The following is a 22,334-nucleotide window of genomic DNA, read 5'->3' on the forward strand; positions in this document are numbered from 1 at the left end:
AACTGGATATGGAACAACTGATTGGTTCAAAATTGGGAAAGGAGTACGACAAGGATATATATTGTCTCCCCACTTATTTAACTTATATACAGAATACATCATGCAAAAGGCAGGACTGGAGGAATCCCAAGCCGGAACTAAGATAGCTGGAAGAAATATCAACAACCTCAGATATGCAGATGATACCACTCTGGTGGCAGAAAGTGAGGAGGAATTAAAGAACCTCTTAATGAGGGTGAAAGAGGAGAGTGTGAAAATGTCTTGAAGCTCAACATCAAAAAAATGAAGATCATGGCCACGGGTCCCATCACCTCCTGCCAAATAGAAGGGGAAGATATGGAGGCAGTGAAAAATTTTAATTTCTTTGGCTCCATGATCACTGCAGATGGTGACAGTAGCCACAAAATTAAAAGACACCTGCTTCTTGGGAGGAAAGCGATGACAAACCTAGACAGCATCTTAAAAAGCAGAGACATCATCTTGCCGACGAATAGTCCGCATAGTCAAAGCTATGGTTTTTCCAGTAGCGATGTATGGAAGGGAGAGCTGGACCATAAAGAAGGCTGACTGCCAAAGAATGGATGCTTTTGAATTGTGGTGCTGGAGGAGGCTCTTGAGAGTCTCCTGAACTGCAAGGAGAACAAACCTATCTGTTCTGAAGGAAATCAACCCTGAGTGCTCCCTGGAAGGACAGATCCTGAAGCTGAGGCTCTAATACTTTGGCCATCTCATGAGAAGAGAAGACTCCCTGGAAAAGATCCTGATGTTAGGAAAGTGTGAAGGCAAGAGGAGAAGGGGACGACAGAGGACGAGGTGGTTGGACAGTGTCATCGAAGTGACCAACATGAATTGGACCCAACTCTGGGAGGCAGCAGAAGGCAGGAGGGCCTGGCGTGCTCTGGTCCATGGGGTCAGAAAGACTTGGACATGACTTAAAGACTAAAGAACAACAAATGCGTAGGCGTAAACACGACTATATAATTTCAAATATATATTTGTAAGAAGTATGTATGAAAACATGCCCACATATTTACACACGTCAACCTTTTCATACATTGGTTGTGAATAGCTTTAAACCTCTGCAGCTCTTATGAGAATGTGCGCCATACGATGGGTGTTCAGCTCCACATGGCAACTGCAAGTGAAGGGACGCACCTTTCCCAAAGCCACCCCCCATTATGGTCCCCAATATCTGTGACCCTTCTCTTACCTCCCTCCAGGAGTAACTTGACGGTAGGGTAATCATCAGCGAGCACCGCATAATGCAGAGCCGTGCAGCCCTTGAAACTCGCCCGGTTGTTCAAGCGGTTGTTGAAGTCGTCTTCTCGGGTGACCAGAACTGGAAAAGGAAAAGGTGAGAGGGGTGAGGGAAAGAGGAACAAAGCAGAAGTCGCCAGGAAGCCCAAACTCCATGTTTCTCAAATTCAGGGATGCCAGAGGTGTGGGGGGGGTGAGACTCCTCCGCCAGCCATTCTGGGCAAGAGATCCAAATTCAAGGTTTACTGAAATATGGCTTGCAATCTCACGGGGATGGCTGAAAAGGAGCCACTGCTCCACCTACTTGCAACAAGGGGTCTCGGTTGTGGTCCATTTTCCGACAAGCAGCCGGGAGACAGTCACAACGGGGCCGCGAAAAATGCAGGGGTTGAGCTAGAGGGCGTTTTGAACCCATGTCTGTTTGGGAGGGTCTCAGAACACCTACAGTATGAGGTGCTGAACGGAAACAACGCCATTTCTGAAGTTGGCAGGACTGCAGACTGACGGATCTCAGCAGGAGTATTCCTGTTACAAGTCATGGTGCCAAGCAAGAATCATTTATGGGGGCGAGGGGAGGGCCTTTGGGCTGTGGAATGTCTGCTCCCAAAACAATCACCTGGCAATGACCTCTCTCTTCTACCCAACACTTAAAAGAGGAAGACTTTTAATACATTTTAAGGAGGTTTTAAGTTTTGGATTTAAAAAATATTTTAAAAGGCTGAAATCCTTTTGCACAGCTTCGTCGGCCCAACAGGAACGTGGCCATCACTGTGCAAAGGGCTTCCTTCGGTGATTTTAGGATACTGGTGACGGGTACACAATGTGACAATCCCACATTCACTCTGAAACTGCTGTCAAAGGAGCCAGCAGCCAGCAGCGATCTCCCGTGGCTGACAACACCTCCCAGGGTGCAGATGGACCCTGCCCAGCAGGATCATGGCCAGTTACCTTCTAACTTTGTATAGGGCACACTTTGAAGGTTTGGCTGGAAATACTCTAGAATTTTTATAAAGTGCTAAAAATAGCTTTCTCGTGTCAGATTCTTGCTCTGGTGATCTTCCTCGCTACTGCCTGAGTTGAAAGGCACTTTCACTTTAATATTACTAAGGAACGCAGAGCACAAACAGTTGTAACAGCAGCCATGGAAGAGCTGTTGTGTGGGATCTGGACCGAGGGCCCCTCCTAGCACAGCGTCTTACTCTCTACAGTAGCCGACTTGCTACCTTATGGAAGCCCCCAAGGAGGATGGGAACGGCTCTCTTCCAGGGATGACCCCCGTACTAACCAGTACTGTATTTAGAGCAGAGTTTGGACATTTTAATTCTGGGGATTACAACTGGCCGCAATAGCCTGGAAAGTGAAGAGGCTCTGGGAGCTGAAATCTGAAAAGGCATTTTTCCAGCCTGTGACCGAAAGGTATAATGCCACGGAAGAGGATGGCTCCATATAGCTGTGACGCTAATTTTTACTTGCAGCCCTTTCCTCTGCCACCGATCTGTCTGAAGTAACTGCTGTGGCCAGATCCGGCAACAGCAAGGAAGTTGCAAGCAAGTACATTTACACGTTTCACTCTTTTATGCCTGCGCCTATTCTGTCTCAGACCACAGGGACACACACCAGAGAGCCCAGTGAGGATGCCTTTGCTCCGTGATGCTGAGGCTCCCTCCTCCGAGCACTGGCCAGAAATCACGGTTTATGTCTCCCGCTGCCGAACCTCCCCCTCCTCCTACAACCACACTGCTGGGGGGTGGGTTTCTGCATGTCAAAAATGATCGCTTCACAACCAACGAAGCTCCTTGTGAGGCACGATCCAAGAACAGAACAGACTTAGATAGAATTAAGCTCTACCTGGTGAAATATATCTCTTAAAACCAGGTTGGGAAAGTGATCTTAGGAAAGGCACCAGGAGAAAAAGGCCTCTGTTTTGTGTGTGTTTTGTTTGTTTGTTTAAAGGATGCCAATTGTTTCTAGGGGGTGAAACGACAACTTTGCATTCCTGGGGCTGGCACTGCAAGGGTCACAGACAAGAGGCGGCAGAGGAAGGCGAGCCCAGCCCAAGCTCAGCCTTGCCTTGAGCCCCGCATCGCAGGCTAAACAGGCGGCCCTCCCACCCCGGGAGCACACCAGGGCCCATGACGTTCGTCTCCTGCCTTCCCTCCCAGGCCTCACCGTATTCTTCGAACAAGACAGTCTGACAACTCCTTCCCCCCGTGCTCCCACCACTGTACGAGACTGTCGCTGCCCTTAAGCCACTGGAAACCGGGTTGATGCTCAGGACATTCAAGGCCCTGCACACACTTTGTGGAGGAGGAAAGGATCCTTAACAAGGACTCCCGGGGGGGGGGGAATGGACAGCCATGGAAATGGGATGCACCCCCCCACTCCACCCCCAGAGGAGTACCTTAAAGGGGCAAGAACGGCTAATACAGTGTAAAGCCGTTTCTCCTGCATTTTCTGCTTAGACAATCCTCAAACTTGAGAAACCTCCTTTCCCTGTCATCTCGGACGGAGTGATCGTTAGCAAAAACAGGAAACAGAAAAGGAGATTTGTCTCTCCAGCAGCAACAGGGGCCAGATCCCTTTGCTGTGGTGGCAACTGCTGCCAATGAGTCCCGAAAACGCACATTATGAGACGTGTCCAATCTAAAATATTGTAATTTATAGCCAGACCCCTTCCCAGCTGGCATCACGCCTCGACCCCGACAGAAGAAGGGGCAACCGAGATGACAGCCTTGATCCTCCTTCCTGCTCTAGAACTTTTTATTTTTTGGTATGTGCATGCCTGCAGTGAGGTAGGAGAGGCAGGGTGGACGGGGGGGGGGGGGAAATGTATATTTATTTATTTCCCTCCTTTGCCTATCCAAGGAGGGGCAGGATAATCAAGTGGCTGGTGTCAGAGAAGATGAATCTGAGATACTAGGGAGCAGTGCAGTAAAAAGATTAAAGTGTTATTATTGTTGGGTTGCTTTCCCCCCCAATGGTCCACCGTGACAGCTCGCCCGTCATCTGTAAAAAATGTCTCCACCAGAGATAATCATCGGAAACTCAATAAAGCGTCAAAGGGAGCCTCGTCCGCCATCAATCACGGGGAGCCTGGAAATTTTCGGCTCTCTGTCTCCCCGCCCTGTCATCCATATAAATGTCGGTAATATATTTTGCACAGCCTGCGTGGTGTGCAGCTTTCCCGATTTGGATGTTTTTATGAAAAAATATATTTATACACAAAATATGCAAATCGTTAAAAATAACCCTGCAAAACAAAGGCCGTTTTTCTCTCCCCTCTTGCATGTGTGATCCTTCTTTCTTTCTTCTTCTTAAAAAAAAAGAGACTGCAGCTGAATTTATTTTTTTTAATAAAACATGTCAACCAAAAAAAATGAATGCAACTTCCTTGTGAGTAGCTTCCTCCCTCCCCCCCCCCCGGTCTTTTCCAGCCATTCCCTTTCCTCAACCAAAAAAGTAGCATGCACTTGGCGATGGAGGGGAGGGCAAAGAGAAAATGTCAACTCTACGTCTGGGTGGCTTTGTCTTTGCCTGAGATGAAGTCTGACAAGACCCATCAGGTGCTGGCGCCCCATGTTGTGGCTTTGCATATTCAGTGCAAAGATGCGCATTCAGCCCCACCCAAGGTCCACGTCCCCCTCCGCTCCTCTCCCCTCCCACGTGCGCACACAAGGAGGGGGACTAAGGACGGCAGGTTGCGTCCCCTTCTTTCCCCTTTTGAAATCTGATCGTCTGGCCTTGACTTTTAACCTCCAGTGGTGTTTCCTAAAAGAATGGGTGAGACTAGTTAGCTTTCAAAGGACTGCCACTGCTGGGGGAAGAAAAGGAAAGGAAAAAGAAAAGCACTTTGCACTTTGTTGGCTACAGAAAAAAAAAATACCTACCCAGCCTGGAATCTTATGGAAGGCGGCCAAAAAGGTCTGTTGCTCTCAAACTGGAGATGATGTCGAGAGCAAGCCTCCTAGATAGCTCTTGAAAGACACACACTGCACACTATCCACCCAGAATGTGTAAAACACATAGAGCTTAGAAAAAACTGCTTTCTGGAGTTACAGCTCTTAGGACCCTCCAGAAGGACTCTGGGATTTGCAGTCCAAAGAAGTACCTTTCCATGCTTGGATACTGTGACTACTATTACTACTTCTTATTTAACTATGCAAACAAGCGTTTCGCTCAATTTTAATTTTTTTTTATTTATTCATTTGGTATTTATCCTGACTTTCTCCCTTAGTGAGGATTTGTAATACTGAGTCTTTAAACATGCTCTATGTGACTGCAAAAGAGGTACAGAGAGGAAAGCAGTGTTAGGACTCGGGAGCATTCATATGCAGGCCGGTGACCACAACAAAGACACGCTTCCAGCATCCGGGGCCAAGCCTGGCAGGAGAGACGCGAGCAAGTGGTGCTGTGAAAAGGGACAACCCCAAAGGTTACCTTCAAGGGAGTGGAGCCCCTTCTCTTTGGCTGTTTCATAGACGCTGCTGAACTCATCCCCCAGGCTGGGGTCAGCCCTGGCTGCAAGCAGGAGGCTCACCACCCTGTTGGAAAAGCAAACAGAAAGAAGAAGAGTGAGAAATGCATTATTATTATTATTATTGCAAAGCTGAGAGGGAAAAGAAGGCTTGCTTTATGTCCAAGCGGGAAGAAAAACGCTAAACCTAAATCAAACCATACAAGGCTTCCTGTAGCCAAACACCCAGGGGAGGGATCCATGAAATCTCCACCTGCACTCAACCAAAATCCCACAGTGCAACTGAGACCATGGGCAGAAAAGTGTTCAGAGAGAAGGAACCAAGAAGAGAGCAAGCTGCAGACCCACGGATGATGGCCTGACCATGCTCACCCACCCCCTCGGTAATGGCTGCAACTCAACTATGGAGACCCACAAATCCTGGGTTAATTTCCATCACCCTCAACTGACTGAAGAAGGCCCAAACACATAGTCAGATGCTCCGAGGTTCTGCCCGTCCAGATCCCTCAGTTCCCTCATCCCTAGAAATATGACCAGCAACATAAAGCCCCCGCCAGACTCCATCAGGACCGACTGCAGTTCTCAAAGCAGGCGTGAGCCCCGTCGTTTCGCTTTTAGAGATGCGTCTGTTGCTTCGAGAAACTAAAACTGAAGAGTTTTTTTTTTTTTTTGCTATTTTAAAAGACAAATGTTTATAATTTTACAATAGTAATGTTTAAAATTCCTTTGTAACAATCCAGGAAGCTTCCTATAAATAATATGGACAATGCATTGATAACAGAAAGTCAGAGACGCGAGCCAGACTATAAAAGGCCCTTCTTTTCTCAAGCCTCCTCTCTCTGCTATAGCTTTTCAGTCTCACGTCCCTGCAAAATGGCAGGTGACACACCCCCTTTTTTCCAGGCGACTGGCAAGGCCGTCTTTCCCTTTTACAGACTCAGTCTGACATTTGAGTGATCGCAGGTATTGATTGACCCTGTCTAATTTGCAGGTAACAAAACATGCTCCAACTTTCAAGCAAATTAGCCTTTGCAAAGGTGAACAGGGAGGAAAGCAGCCATTAAACAGGGATTTTTATTTATCTATTGTATTTATATCCTGCTGCAGGGCCTAATGTGAAGCCAGAGTGGTTTAAAAAAAGTGAAACAAAACGCAATTAGAATAATGTCGGGATGCAACCAAACGATTTCAAATAGAATGTATGTTTGATTTACTTTGCAGAAGAATTCAGAAGACCAAATACAGAAATACACAAACGGTCCCATCATAATAACAATGCCAAACCAAAACGGCCATCAGACATAAAGAAATCCATGCTCTGCTTTCAGACAAATCCACATATTTATTATTTATGCTGAATACTGAGGTTCGGCTTGCGGGACGGTCACCACCTGACCAACAGGGTGGACCTCCACTCTTGTTTTTCACCAGCTGGTGGCAGAGAAACCATAGGACTCCTGAGTTAGTGGGCTTGGAAGAGGCTTCAGGATAAACAATGCGAGAAAAGCATAAGCCAGAACTCCCTCCCAATTGATTCCATTTTTATTTATTTTATTGCATTTTAATCTCATCTTTCTCCCAGTGAGAAATATATGACCTCTCTCCTGTGTGGATACTTTATCTGGAAAGGGCTTTAAAAAACATGCCTGCATTCTTTAAAAAAAGAGGTGTTAAATAGCTATTGTTGCATATATGAATTACTGCCTTCCTTTCTTTATTCATTCATTCTCTATACCAACCAATGAAAAGCCACCGCCATGGGAGGTTTAAGTAAGATAAAGGTTCCCCTTGACATTTAGTCCAGTCGTGTCTGACTCGAGGGCGCGGTGCTCATCCCCGTCTCCAAGCCAGCATTTGTCCGAAGACAGTTTCCGTGGCCACGTGGCCAGCGCGACTAGACACGGAATGCCGTGACCCTCCCACCATGAGGATACCAATTTATCTACTTGCATTTTTACATGCTTTGGAATGGCTCAGTTGGCAGGAGCTGGGACAAGCGACGGGAGCTCACTCCATTGCATGGATTCGATCTTATGACTGCTGGTCTTCTGACCTTGCTGCACAGAGGCTTCTGTGGTTTAATCTGCAGCACCACCACATCCCTGGGAGGTTTACAGCACCCCTAAAACACAACCAGTCTCCCAATCATAAACTATAAAATTTAATTCAAAATCAGCAACAAAATAAAAGGACAGCAACAATAAGGCCGTGTGGCAACAGCCTCTGTATCATCTTAAAGGGCAGCCCCACCAAGACAGCATTTGCAGTAATCAATGCATGGACCGGCAAGGTCAACAGATTTCCCATCCCTGCTGGGCAATCTGTCACAACTGGAGCAATTCTGACCTGGTCAAGGCAGAGATTTGCTTCTCCACAAAGAGAGAGAGTTGGGTCGAGGATCACTTCCAAGGTACAGGCCTGGTCTTTGAGGAGACGGGACCCCATCCAGACCAGAGAGGATGCCGCCTTATAACAAAATCTCCATCTTACCAGGATTCCATTTCAGCTTATTAGCCCTTTAGTACATTACTGAGTGGACCATAAAGAAAGCTGACTGCCGAAGAATGGATGCTTTTGAATTGTGGTGCTGGAGGAGACTCTTGAGAGTCCCCTGGATTGCAAGGAGAACAAACCTATCCATTCTGAAGGAAATCAACCCTGAGTGCTCACTGGAAGGACAGATCCTGAAGCTGAGGCTCCAATACTTTGGCCATCTCATAAGAAGAGAAGACTCCCTGGAAAAGACCCTGATGTTGGGAAAGTGTGAGGGCAAGAGGAGAAGGGGATGACAGAGGACAAGATGGCTGGACAGTGTAACCGAAGCGACCAACACGAGTTTGACCTAACTCTGGGAGGCAGTGGAAGACAGGAAGGCCTGGCGTGCTCTGCTCCATGGGGTCACGAAGAGTCGGACACGACTAAACAACAACAACCATTACCGAGGCCAGCATTTAAGGTGAGTTTTATAACTTAGGGGTTGAGTTTTACTGTTTTAAGATTACAAGCCACCTTCTGCCAACTATGGCAGCTGCAAAATATTAGCCACAAGGTAAAAAGCCAGTTGAGCTATTTAAAATCTTAAAAGATGACGCTGTTAAGGTGCTACTGTCAATATGCCAGCAAGTTTGGAAAACTCCACAGTGGCCAGAGGACTGGAAAAGATCAGTTTACATCCCAATCCCAAAGAAAGGCAATGCCAAAGAATGTTCCAACTACTGTACAATTGCACTCATTTCACACGCTAGCAAGGTTATGCTCAAAATCCTACAAGGTAGGCTTCAGCAGTATGTGGACCAAGAACTCCCAGAAGTACAAGCTGGATTCCAAAGGGGCAGAGGAAGAGACCAAATTGCTAACATGCACTGGATTATAGAGAAAGCCAGAGAGTTCCAGAAAAACATCTACTTCTGCTTCATTGACTATGCAAAAGCCTTTGACTGTGTGGACCACAGCAAACTATGGTAAGTCCTTAAAGAAATGGGAGTGTCTGATCACCTTATCTATCTCCTGAAAAACATACGTGGGAAAGGAACCAACAGTTAGAACTGGATACGGAAACACTGATTGGTTCAAAATTGGGAAAGGAGTACGACAAGGCTGTATATCGTCACCCTGCTTATTTAACATATATGCAGAATACATCATGCAAAAGGCTGGACTGGAGGAATCACAAGACGGAATTGCCGGAAGAAATATCAACAACCTCTGATATGCAGATGATACCACTCTGATGGCAGAAGGTGAGGAGGAATTAAGGAACCTTGTAATGAGAGTGAAAGAGGAGAGTGCAAAAAACGGTCTGAAACTCAACATCAAAAAAACTAAGATCGTGGCCACTGGTCCCATCACCTCCTGGGAAATAGAAGGGGAAGATCTGGAGGCAGTGACAGATTTTACTTTCTTGGGCTCCATGATCACTGCAGATGGAGACAGCAGCCATGAAATTAAAAGACATCTGTTTCTTGGGAGGAAAGCGATGACAAACCTAGACAGCATCTTAAAAAGCAGAGACATCATCTTGCCGATGAATAGTCCGCCTAGTCAAAGCTATGGTTTTTCCTGTAGTGACGTATGGAAGTGAGAGCTGGACCATAAAGAAAGCTGACCGCCGAAGAATTGATGCTTTCGAATTGTGGTGCTGGAGGAGACTCTTGAGAGTCCCCTGGACTGCAAGGAGAACAAACCTATCCATTCTGAAGGAAATCAACCTTGAGTGCTCCCTGGAAGGACAGATCTTGCAGCTGAGGCTCCAAGACTTTGGCCATCTCATGAGAAGAGAAGACTCCTTGGAAAAGACCTTGATGTTAGGAAAGTGTGATGGCAAGAGGAGAAGGGGACGGCAGAGGACGAGACGGATGGACAATGTCATCGAAGCAACTAATATGAATTTGACACAACTCCGGGAGGCAGTGGAAGATAGGAGGGCCTGCTGTGTTCTGGTCCATGGGGTCACGAAGAGTCGGACACGACTGAAGGACTAAACAACAACGACGAAAAAGCCATCTGTAATTCTTACATTTACCAGACTCAGCCAGTAACTAAGCTTCTAAATGGCTGATTCTTCAAGACACTGCAGCCTCCAAAACTTTGGAGTTTGTCAGCTCCAGTTGCCAAAGGGGGAAAGGAGGCACACTGGAGTCTACTGGTTTCCTGATCAAGGGCACTGGTGAACTGTCCCAAGTCTATCCAAAAGGGAGACTAACATCTGGCATCACTCTGGGTTCCTATTTCACCTATCACAGCATCACAAAGACGACTCAGCTGCCCGACCATCTGGAGCGTGTCAGGGTGTGAGCAAGGAATGTCAACTCGGAATCACAGAGTACTCATTCCATGTGGAAACAAGGCATGGCTGTCAGAAAAGGAAAAAGAAAAAAAAAGACCCAACCCGCATTTCCCTCTCTCTCCTGTTGTTGGATTGGGTGCAAAATGACTTGAATGATTCCCGCCGTGCCTCATTCCTCTTGGAACTGGGAGGGGGCACGGGCAGCTGCCCCCAACACAGACTCTGGAGCCCTCCTGGAAGGGCCCCTTGCTAAACACATTAGGAAGCAGGGAGTCTTGCAAGTTTCAATAACTTGTGATTGAGCTGCTGCTCAACCGCCTCCTCACCCAAGTAGGGCTTTAATTTGCTGATCAGTTCTTAATTGCATTAGCAGCCAACCTCCTCATCTGCAAACATATAAATCTGCATTGACCCCAGAGGGCAGCCTTTAACTAAAGTTCACCAGGCAGTTAAATCAATGTCGGTAAGTGCTTTCTGCTGTTTGTGGCATGCGGGGGGGGGGGGGGGGACAATATGAGGGAGAGGGAGGGGGACTCACAGAGAAGCTCTGGGTGTGCTAACTGGACTTGACTGGGCACACACAGGAAGCCGTTCCAGAGTCTGGCTGATCTGCCAGCAGCTGGTGAACCAAGGCAGATGGCCCAGATCAGAGTGGGCTCTTGGTAAGCAAGAGTCAAAAGAGAGAAAGAAGGAGCTTCAAGCTGAAGCGGTGGGCCTGCTGGCCTGCCCTGTTCCCTGGGCAAAAAACAAACATATCCTCTGTGCAGTTCTTTCTTAACCACCCCATGTGATCACTTGGGAAAGGCCAGGAGAAGCGCTCCTCCTTCAATGCCAAGCGGTGCCCCTTCTTGCGCCCTGAGAAATCAGCTTGGTGGGTGCCGAGGTCTGCCCTCGCTCAGGGCTTTCCACCCCTGCATCACGAGGTGTGGAACCGCACCTTACCTAATGGCCATCATCCACCCTAGGAGCCTTCCCAACACTGCCGGGGGACCTAGGGAGAGAAACCCAACGGCTGCCATGAACAGGGCAAGAGGGACACAGGGAGAACGTTACCCCCGTCGCTTGCCAGGTAGGCTGGTCAGCCAGCAGTGGGCTACCTGCCTCCCACGGATGGCCCCTTGCCTCGCATCCCTGCTGGCTGACAGGGGCCGCCGGCAGTGGCCTAGCCCCCAGGTGCCCCTACAAGGTTCTGCAGGTGCTGGGAAGCAGAAGACAAGAGGGGTAGGGAGAAGGGATGGAGATCTGAGGAAAGCACAGGCTGCAGAAGGGTGCCCACTCCTACTGGAAAGCCTTTCTGAGGAACGCTGGGAAGCAGAAGCCACCTGGGAAGGAAAACAGGTAGAAACAAAAATACACAGGGCGAGCGTTGCGGCCCCTGGGAAGCCTAACAGATGCACTGAGATGCGTGACCGTTGTGGACTGCAGTCCTTCGCTTCCTCAAACACCTTCTATGACCATCCCTGGAGGGGACCGGGAGCCACAAAAACTTGCACTGAAATGAACCCGTCTTTAAACTGTCACGGGTCTTCTACTTTTACTTCTGTCCTATAAGCTGACAACAGCTCTCTCTTTGAAAACTCCTCCTGCATTAAAGACTCAATCTGCGAGGGGGCACGTTGTTCTCAACCGAGGGACCCCATGGGCTGAGCGAGAGCTCACACGGTGAGTTTGCACCTCCAAAGTTCAAACCGCAGCCCGGTCATGAACCTGCAGGATCCCAGTCAAGGCAGACCTTTAAGGGTCTCACAAGCGAACAGGACACCATCGAGGTGATCAGAAATGTAAGTCTGAGAGACACAGGAAGGGCCAAGGCGGAAGCACAATATAAGGAGCAGCAGGAATGCCCAAGAAGCATCTCACTTTCAGGCAGCAGTTAGCAACCCAAGCCGATGGCTATTTCCTCCAAGAAATGGCTGTGCATGAGACTGAGTGGTTAGCTAATAAACGTGGTGAAATTGCTTTTAAAGAAAAGGTTCTCAGAGCAAAGGAGCGTTTCAGGAAGAAAATCCCACCCCACGTGGTGCTAAACACTGTAAGCTGTGGGTCCAAGCAAACGTCATGAGTCCCAGTCCTAATGGAGGGATGTGGAATGACAAAGAAGCGGAAAGGGGGGGGGGAGGAGAAGGAAACTTCTTCACGACATCCAGGAGCTTCTCTGCATATTCTCAAGAGTCTGGCCCTGCAGAGGGTCATCCAGCCAAGGACCTTGGGAAAAAAAGGGGGGGGCAAGGAAATACGAAGGTGTTGATATGAAACCGCCCACTCCCACCAACACCTTGTGCCAGCTCTTAGCCAAGAATCTGCAGGAGTAACACTGCCCATGAGGGTCAGCGGCGGCAGGGTCAGCTTCTTAGCGACCACTTCAAGGGCCCCAAACTGGGGGAAGCGCTGGATGGGTGGATGGAGAACCATCTGGGGCAATTATTGTACCATGAAGAGCCTTTTCTCCTCATCTCCTCCAAGCCTCTGCACCTCCAAAGACCATGTTCTGGTCCACCAGTCACTTGGAATGGTCAACAACCGTCACACTCCACCGCTGGCCATTGTCCACCAGCAAAGGTCGGGGCGCTAAACCCATCCTTCCACAGCCAGGCAAACAAGGGAGCCCGCTTCTACTGCTGCTGCTGTTGCTCGGACATCAAAGTTAAACAAACAGGCCTCGGGAGGCCCCTGCCTCTTGGCCTGCCTTAAGGAGCAACCCCAGGGGGGTCACGACTTTCAGCTTGTCATACCACACATCAAAGTTTGCACCACACACGAACTCGGCACATGGATTCGTATCTTGTCGCCCGAGAGCGGATATCCAGCCTTTGTATGCCATTTTAATCCTGTGTTTTCCCAAATAATTAAGCCTTTTTTTGCTTATGAACTTGTGACTAAGTAAAGCACCCCTGAGAGGGTGTAACATCAAAGCCCATTCCAACTGGCTGTCCCACGTCTCCTAAAATTGGATTTCTTTCTCCTTCTTTTTGCTTCGTGTTTAAACGAAAACTAATTGAATTTAGTTGTGGACTGAAGGCATTGAAGGGCTGCCTTGAAATGTTACAAGAAGACACAAGGGCCGCCCTGGGAACTCTTGGGAGACGAGGCCAGGCTACAGGGAGCGCTTCTGGCCTCCGAGACTCCAGGCAGGGCACAAAACACAAAGGGAACCTGCTCAGCAGGACCGTTCTGGCACGGAAGTCCAGCATGGGGGGGGGGGAGCCATTCCCAACCCAAAGAGGAGCTACCTGAGTGGAGATGGATCAAGCACTAAGTCCCACTCCACCAAACACCTGGCTTCCCCCACTTCCCAGGGAAGGATGTCCACTGGAAGGAAAGACAGCCCACAGGCTAAAGAAGGGTCGGAGCTCAGGGGAAGAGCACCTGCTCTGCTTGCGCAAAGCCCCAGAGTCTGCCCCTGTTCGGGTCTCCAGGAAGAAAAAGCCCCCACCTGCAACAGCCAGCTAATGCTCCCAATGCTGGCGCCGACGGATCAAGTAGCAGGAAGCTTTCTCTACCCACGCCTGGTTTCCAAAGCCATGCAGAGAACTTAATCATAGCAGAGAACTTAATCATGCGACTTTTGTATTTTATTTTATATTTTTTTGGGGGGGGGCGGCAACTCCCAGAATTTGCCAGGTATTCCCTCTATCAAAATTCTGGAAGCTGCAAGCCAACCATTAAAGCCCACAGAGTTTGTTTGTTTGCTGTGCCCCTCAATTTTGGAGGACGTCAGGTTTGGGAGGATACATCCTATTTAACTGTTTGTAAATCAAAACAGGCTTGCTGCCCAAAATATGGCACAGCTCTCATCGATACTCTCCTGGCATTATCTGCAGCTATTTTATACTTAACCCTCCTTGTCTATACTCATGTAGTGGCTGTCCAATGGTCATTGCTATTACGTTGGGGTGGGCAACCCGTGGCTGAATCCAAGGCTAGATTCCAGTTCGGTCAGCAACCTGGAGACTGCACCCCCACTCCCAAGAAACAACACCCCCCCCCCAAAAAAAGCTGTCCAGCAGACCTATGGAAGAGCAGCATAGTCCTGCTTCCCTACCTCAGTGGGTGGTCAGTTGCTAACCCTCCCAGAGATGGTCTCCTCACTCATTCTCCTAACCTTGCTACACAACCCAGGTACTTGCATCAGCACAGGCAAATATCATCCTCTTTCTCTGCCTCAAGAATATCACCTTAATCAGAGCCAGGTTGATATTCTACTCAACCCTTGCAGTTCTTCCAGTGCATTTAAAATGGTTCCAACGCGTTCCCCCACACCCAAGCCTAGTTGGTTCTCTTCTCTTTCTACATCTTATCTTTTTAATTTGGCCTCTTTAGCTGCCACTCCCAGAGCGTGAAGCCCAAAGGAACTCTGCATGCTGCTAGCAGACCAACCTTTACAGTGGGGTCTCTACTTTAGAACGTCCCTACTTAAGAACAATCCAACTTAAGAACAGCTCCATTTGCTCAATTTTGCTTCTACTTGAGAACAGAAATCCAAGATAAGAACAGGAAAAAAAACCTTTCCTGCTCTTTTTTTAACCTTAGGTCATCTTAGGTTAAAAAAAATTCTCCCCCTAGTGGTAGAGTACGTATTAACCAGCTTTGCATTAGTTCCTATGGGAACTAATGCTTCAATGTACGAACGCACCTCTACATAACAAAAAAACAGCCAGTACGGATTAATTGATTTTCAGTCCATTCCTATGGGAAATTTTGCTTCAACTTAAGAATGTTTCAACTTAAGAACACTATTCCAAAACGGATTAAGTTCTTAAGTAGAGGTTCCACTGTACTTGGCTTGCCATCATGACAAAGTGGTTCTCTGCCTTCCCCTGGGTTTGTCTCCATCTTTTGTAGGCCATCATTCTTCCCCAGATTTCCTCCTCTCCCAACACAGGCTTGGAAGGATCCCATGCACACCCTACCTTGGCAACAAGCACTGACTTTTCTTCAGCATTATCATCTTGAGACCAGATCTTTGAAGGATGCTTCCTTCGGCAGAATAGCTTCCCCTGCCATTCCCCACAGGTGCCAGCTAGCCTCCCTCCATGAGTCTTTGCTGGTCATCTCAATAGTCACTATCCGTACAAAGGATGCAAAGAAACCAAAACAATGAAAGAACAAGTTGCATTCCTCTAGGGCTGCTTCTTTGAGTGATGACCTGCCCTTCATCCCCTCTCTTTGGCAACTGCGGTTTGACTGCTGCCTTGCTGCTTCGTCATCTGAGTTCTGAACAGAGGGACGGTCCTTTCACGCCTACCACCAAAACCTCAGAAGATTCTGAAGCATTTCTCTGCAAGGTGGAAGCCCACAGATATTAAAGCACTGATGACGTCTTGAAGAAAGCACACCAAAGGGAAGTAACCTGGAATTTACTTTCAGTTTTTTGGAGGGTCCCCAAATTTTGGCAGTGTGTGTATACAGGGTTTGGAATTGAATACCCTCTTCTCTTAATTTGTGAGCTCAACTAGGGTCCCTCCATTTACAACAACACAGAAGCTTGTGGCACATTAACATGTTAATGGGGACCTTTGGCTTCCATTGGCAAGAACTGTTGTTGTTTAGTCGTTGTCTGACTCTTCGTGACCCCATGGACCAGAGCACGCCAGGCCCTCATGTCTTCCAGGGCCTCCCAGAGTTGGGTCAAATTCATGTTGGTTGCTTCGGTGACCTTGTCCAGCCATCTTGTCCTCTGCCGTCCCCTTCTCCTCTTGCCCTCACACTTTCCTAACATCAGGGTCTTTTCCAGGGAGTCTTCTCATGAGACTGCCAAAGTATTGGAGATCCTCAGCTTCAGGATCTGTTTATTTCCTTCAGGGTTGATTTCCTTCAGAATGGATAGATTTGTTCTCCTTGCAGTCCAGGGGACTCTCAAGAGTCTCCTCCAGCACCACAATTCAAAGGCATCAATTCTTCAGGGGTCGGCCTTCTTGATGGTCCAGCTCCCACTTCCATACATTGCTACGGGAAAAACCATAGCTTTGACTATATGGACCTTTGTTGGTAAGGTGATGCCTCTACTTTTTAAGATGCTGTCTAGGTTTGTCATTGCTTTCCTCCCAAGAGTACTCTTGGCAAGAGTCCTCTTCATCAACTGTGCGTCAGAATGAGACGTCTATTCTTCTTCCATAGTTTTCCATTGCCATCATCTTCTCCCCCCACTTCTGTTCAGTATTGTCAACTGTCAGGTCCTCAGGACAGGACCATCTGTTTCCTTATTCAGAAAAGCACAGTGCACACTCGTAGCACTGGATTATTAATAGTTAATAATGGTTCCCACTTATTGGTTACATATTTTTATCTTGCTATCCAGGAAAAGGTACGTGGTGGCGCTGCAGGTTCAACTGCAGAAGCCTCTCTGCTGCAGAGTCAGAAGACCAGCAGTCATAAGGTCTAATCCACGCAATGGAGGGAGCTCTCGTCGCTTGTCCCAGCTCCTGCCAACCTAGCCGTTCGAAAGAATGTAAAAATGCGAGTAGATAAATAGGTACCACCTTGGTGGGAAGGTCATGGCATTGCGTGTCTAGTCGCGCTGGCCATGTGACCACAGAAACTGTCTATGGACAAATACTGGCTCTACAGCTTGGAAACGTGGATGAGCACTGCGCCCTAGAGTCGGACACAACTGGACTAAATGTTAAGGGGAACCTTTACCTTTACCTTCCAGGAAAAAATGAGCATTCAAGGCAGCTCACAAACATTTGTTTAAAAATCCAAAACAAGCAAATAGAAAACAAAGAAAATAAAGAAAACAAAATCCTAAATGATCAACTCGGTGCTGATCAGTTAACATCAAAACAGTTTAAGGTGCCCGATTTAAGAGCTGGGTTTTTGTAGCCTTCCCGAAAGCAGGACAAATAGGGAACGGATGCTCGCGCCGAGAGGAGGACAGACCACAGCTGGAGCAGAGCCTCTGAGGCAGGACTCTGCAGGTGCTGCTGTGGTTAAAGGGGCCTGTCTTGAAGACCTTAATATCTAGTCCATGGTAATGGATTTACAGTGTTTCATGAAGTATTACGACGTGGGACTGTGCAGAAACTTTGCAGTTTTGTTGGCTTTCAGGGAGCAGCCAGGCCCTGTTTTTTAAAACCAGAAGCCATTTCTCCCAGGCTGGCCTCATCTTCTCGAACACCCGCTTTTCTTCGGGTGAGAGGACCAAAGGAGGCTCACAATTTTAAAACCACCAATACCGAAAGTGCAATAAATGACAGATTAAAAGGTAAAAGGTTTCCCTTGACATTTAGTCCAGTCGTGTACGACTCTAGGGTGCGGTGCTCATCCCCGTCTCCAAGCCATACAGCCAGTATTTGTCTGTAGACAGTTTCCGTGGTCACGTGGCCAGCGTGACTAGACACAGAACGCCGTGACCTTCCCACCGAGGTGGTACTTATTTATCGACTCACATTTTTACATGCTTTCGAACTGCTAGGTTGGCAGGAGAAGTTACAGATTAAAGAACAATAAAAAGGTGCAACAATAATTAAAAGCCCATGAATTATTTTAAAAGCATTTAAAATTTAAAAAACAGACTTTGAGGATACAAGAACAACTACCAGCATCCAGGGACTGCATCAGTTCTTAAAAGACTACCCGAAGAGTTGGGTCTTTGACTGTCAGTGGAAGGATAAAAGGTAGGGGGCCAGGCTGATTACCCGAGGGAGAGCATTGCCACAACCTGGGAGCAGCCACAGAGAAGGTCCTCTCTCCTGTCCCCATGGACCATGCCTGTGTTCGTGACGGGAAACAGAGGAAGGCCGCTTCTCAAGATCTTAGAGACTGGGAAGGTTCATACGGGGACACAGGCTAAAGTGTGGCATTCATTTCCTATGCTCACTTTGGTGTTTTTTCATTTTCTTTTGTTTTTCTCATTTGGCCAATCTGTGTGCCAAATAACATTTTGCCCCTGCTTTTGATGGAACCCCAAAATATTTTATCCAAGCAGACTCACAAAGGGTGGATTTCTTTGGCTGGTGCAGATTCTGGCCATCGTGCTGCTATTCAGTTGCTTTAACCACTGCACTCACTATTTGGAGTTATGGCTTAAGATTTCAAATAGTAAACTGGCTTGAAAGCACTGACAGAAGCTTGTCACAGATCTGTAGGCCTACGTGTGTTAAAACTCCACACTTACGTGGCATTTCGGTTTATGGCTGCTACCATTAGAGCTGTCCAGCCGAGCTTGTGTCGAGCATTTACACTGGCTCCTTCCTGCAACAACCTGGAGCGAAGAAAGAGAAAGAAAGACACCGCGCCTATTAGCAAGACAGCCAATGTGCCGGTTTGCGTTGACTCACAAACCAGATTTTGGCACTCTGTGGCTAAGCCTCAACAGGCCAACTGGGCTCACTCATCTAGCCCTGCATCCCAGACCCACAAGGGTACCAGAGGCTACTCATCGTAACAGTTCCATGCCACACCCAGGATCAGAGGACAGACGGGGTGCTGCTGCGCTTCCTTATGCCTTGGTTGTGGCTTCCCTGGGCTATGAGAGTCACCGCCATGGGAAGAGAAGGCCGGACTAGAAAGACCTCTTGCTCCTCCTCCACTCTGCCTGCTGCTACCAGGATGTGTGAAATAGGGACAGTGGGGCACAACTGCATATGTCCTTGTGACATATCCCAGTAGGTGACAAACCCAGACCTACTGGGATATGTCACACAGTTACACTAAGCTGCCACCAACCATTCCCTTTAAGAAGTCACACAGACCAGGGATGGATTTTCAAACAAATAAGGAATAAGGTTTATTTAAATACACACATGGAAAAATAAAACGATCAGGTGAATAAAATAAAGTAACGTGGCTTATTCTCACTCATCCATACATACAGTTTGGTTCACACAGAACCCTTAACTTGAAGCACAGACCCTGAACCTATCAGTTCTGGCTAACCAACAGACACCTGAACCTATCAGGTTGGTACTCTGACACACAGAAGTACCCTGTCTGACACACAGACTCCCACAACAGCTTCTTCTTCCCAGCTGCTGCTTCGTCACATCCCAGTGTCTCTCCAGCATCTCTCAGTATCTTCCTCTTCACCACACAGGCATCACATATTTATACAGTACAGCCCCTCCTCCTGATGTCCCGCCTTCCACTCCCCATAGGATGGAACTTTCCCTCCAAACCCATGACAGACAGGTAACATCAGTGCTGTATGTAACACCTCCCCTCTTTATAAGTTGTTTTGTAGGGGGAAAGCTAACGTGCTTTTCACCAAAAAACAACCTGTATAAAATACACAACAACAGTTATACATACCATATTATACTTACTCATACTTACATTCTAAGTTAACCATAGCAATTAAGCATTTAAACATTTACCATATACATTACATCAATTTTACCTTTATTCATACAAACCAAATTCAGAAAAACCAGGTACATTTAACCTTTGTGTCATCAATATATACACATAGTCCATGTTCTTTCGCCGTCTTCATTCTTCAGGTCTTCTTGACAAGGCGTCAGCAACACAGTTCACTGACCCTCTGACCACCTTCACTTCAAAGTCATAGTCCTGTAGGTTTAAAGCCCACCTCATAAGTTTGCTATTGTGGGTTTTCATTGTCTTTAACCATTGCAATGGTGAATGGTCAGTACACAGAATAAAATGTCTTCCCCAGATGTAAGGCTTAGCCTTCTGGATCGCGTAGACTATGGCCAAACACTCCTTCTCCACGGTTGCCAAATGTCTCTCACCTTTTTGAAGTTTCCTACTCAGGTAGGACACTGGATGCTGGTCACCATTCTCATCCTCCTGGCACAGAACTGCTCCTACCCCGCTGTTAGATGCATCGGTGTAGATGATGAACTCCCGGTCGAAGTCTGGAGCACGCAGGACAGGATAGTTGATTAACGCCTCCTTCAACCTCTGGAACGCCGCCTCACAGTCGCTGGTCCACGGGATGCGGTCATCAGCCGTCTTCCTCGTCAGATCGGTCAGCGGAGCCGCAATCTCGCTAAACCTCGGGATGAACTTTCTGTAGTAGCCCACCAACCCAAGAAATGATTTGACTTTTTTCTTGGTGTTGGGTCTGGGCCAATCACGAACAGCTTCTATTTTGGCCTCCAGGGGTTTTATCACTCCTCCCCCTACCATGTGACCCAAGTATTTTATTTCTGGGCTACCCAGCTGACACTTGCTGGCCTTTACTGTTAGCCCTGCTGCACTTAACCTCTGCAGCACTAACTCCAGGTGTATCAGGTGATCTTCCCAGGTATTACTGAAGATCCCTATGTCGTCAATGTAGGCCACTGTAAAGTCACTGAGCCCTGCCAAGGTCTGGTCCATCAGCCTTTGGAATGTGGCTGGTGCATTTCTGAGACCAAAGCTCAGGACTCGAAACTCATAGAGACCAAAAGGGCTGCAAAAGGCAGTCTTTTCTTGATCCCTGGGATCAATTCTTAATTGCCAATATCCCTTTACCAGGTCCAATGATGAAATGAACCGACAACCCCCTATGGTTTCAATCAGGTTGTCCAGCCTGGGCATTGGGTAGGCATCAGGAGTGGTTACACGGTTTAATTTCCTGTAATCGACACAAAACCTAATGCTCCCATCAGGCTTGTCCACAAGGACTATCGGAGAGGACCAAGGACTAGAAGAGGGGACGATTATGTTCTCCCTCAGCATTTCGTCCAGCTCCTTCCGCACCTTGTCCCTATAGGGTCCCGTTACTCGGTATGGGGATACTGCCTGCGGGGGTGCATCCCCTGTGTGGATCCGATGCATCACTCCCTTCACTATCCCCGGCTTGTTGGAAAACACCTGTTGATATTTACTAAGCAGCATTTTTAGTTCTTGCTGCTGGTCTTGGGTGAGTGCAGGACTGATCTTTACCTCCTCTGGGTTGTATTTTACTTCCCCTCTACCCTCCCAGAAGGGTAATTCCGCTTCCTCACTCTCAGCTGCTTTTATCGCGAATAAAACCCTCTGTTCCCCTCTGTAGTAGGGTTTTAGGGCATTCACATGAACCACCCTCCTTGCTTGGTTCTCCTCCTGCTCTATTAGGTAGTTCAGGTCTGACATCTTGGAAATGACCCTATATGGTCCTGCCCATTTGAGCTGCAGCTTATTCTCTCTGCAGGGCCTAAGCCAAAGCACTTCCTCCCCTGGGTCAAAGTGCCTCTCTCTAGCTTTGTGGTCATACCATGTTTTCTGTCTGACCTTCTGAGCTTGCAGGTTTTCTGCTGCCAGCTCTAGATTTCTCCTTAGGTCATTCATCAAGGTGTCTATGTAAGTCACAACGTCTTGTGGGTCATCCTGGGTGATCTGCTCCCAATTTTGTTTGATCAAATCAAGGGGCCCTTTCACCCCTAAGTGTGCAGCAGACATGTCAGAGTGACCCCTTTGTAAGATCATGGGGCGATACTTTTCAGGTACCACCAGCTGACTTCTGATCCCATCTCCCCCTTTTGAGATATTCCTCAGGGCCTCTCTATATAAAATCCCCTTTTCCTCCAGAAATCTCACTGGGGTTTCAGGTGTTAGCTGGGCGTCAGTCACCTGTTCAAAACACTTTTGGAGAGTGGCGTCTGCCTTTTGCTCCTGTCCAAATCTGCTGTCTGTGGTTAAGGTTTCCACCACAGCTTCTGAACTCCCCTCTGCTTCCGTCTCTGGCTCATCATTACCCCCCTGAACTGTCCCTGTGGTGGCTTGTGAGCGTGTAATCACTAGCACCCGTTTCACATGTTCAGCCAGGTCATTTCCCACGAGCACGGCTGCTGGCAGAGTCGATGAAATCGCTAGCCGCCAATCTCCCCTCCAGCCTTGAAAGTTGACAGGTACCTCTGCTACTGGCAGAGAGATTACCTGCCCCTCAAT

The 22,334-nt window shown here is 47.9% G+C and overlaps 1 protein-coding gene across 2 annotated transcripts in view; it reads right to left on the reverse strand.

Moving 5' to 3' along the window:
- CLPB (ClpB family mitochondrial disaggregase) overlaps positions 1-22,334 on the reverse strand; it is a 93,050-nt gene that overhangs the window by 49,662 nt on the left and 21,054 nt on the right. For both annotated transcript variants that reach the window (XM_072993393.2, XM_078390559.1), the window contains exons 3-5: positions 18,634-18,720; positions 5,695-5,798; positions 1,211-1,339 (exon numbers count right to left, since the gene is read on the reverse strand). In XM_072993393.2, coding sequence (XP_072849494.2) covers positions 1,211-1,339; positions 5,695-5,798; positions 18,634-18,720 — 320 coding nt within the window. The remainder of the gene's footprint in view (positions 1-1,210; positions 1,340-5,694; positions 5,799-18,633; positions 18,721-22,334) is intronic.

The sequence above is a fragment of the Pogona vitticeps genome, chromosome 3 (assembly GCF_051106095.1).
Source record: "Pogona vitticeps strain Pit_001003342236 chromosome 3, PviZW2.1, whole genome shotgun sequence".
NCBI lineage: Eukaryota > Metazoa > Chordata > Lepidosauria > Squamata > Agamidae > Pogona > Pogona vitticeps.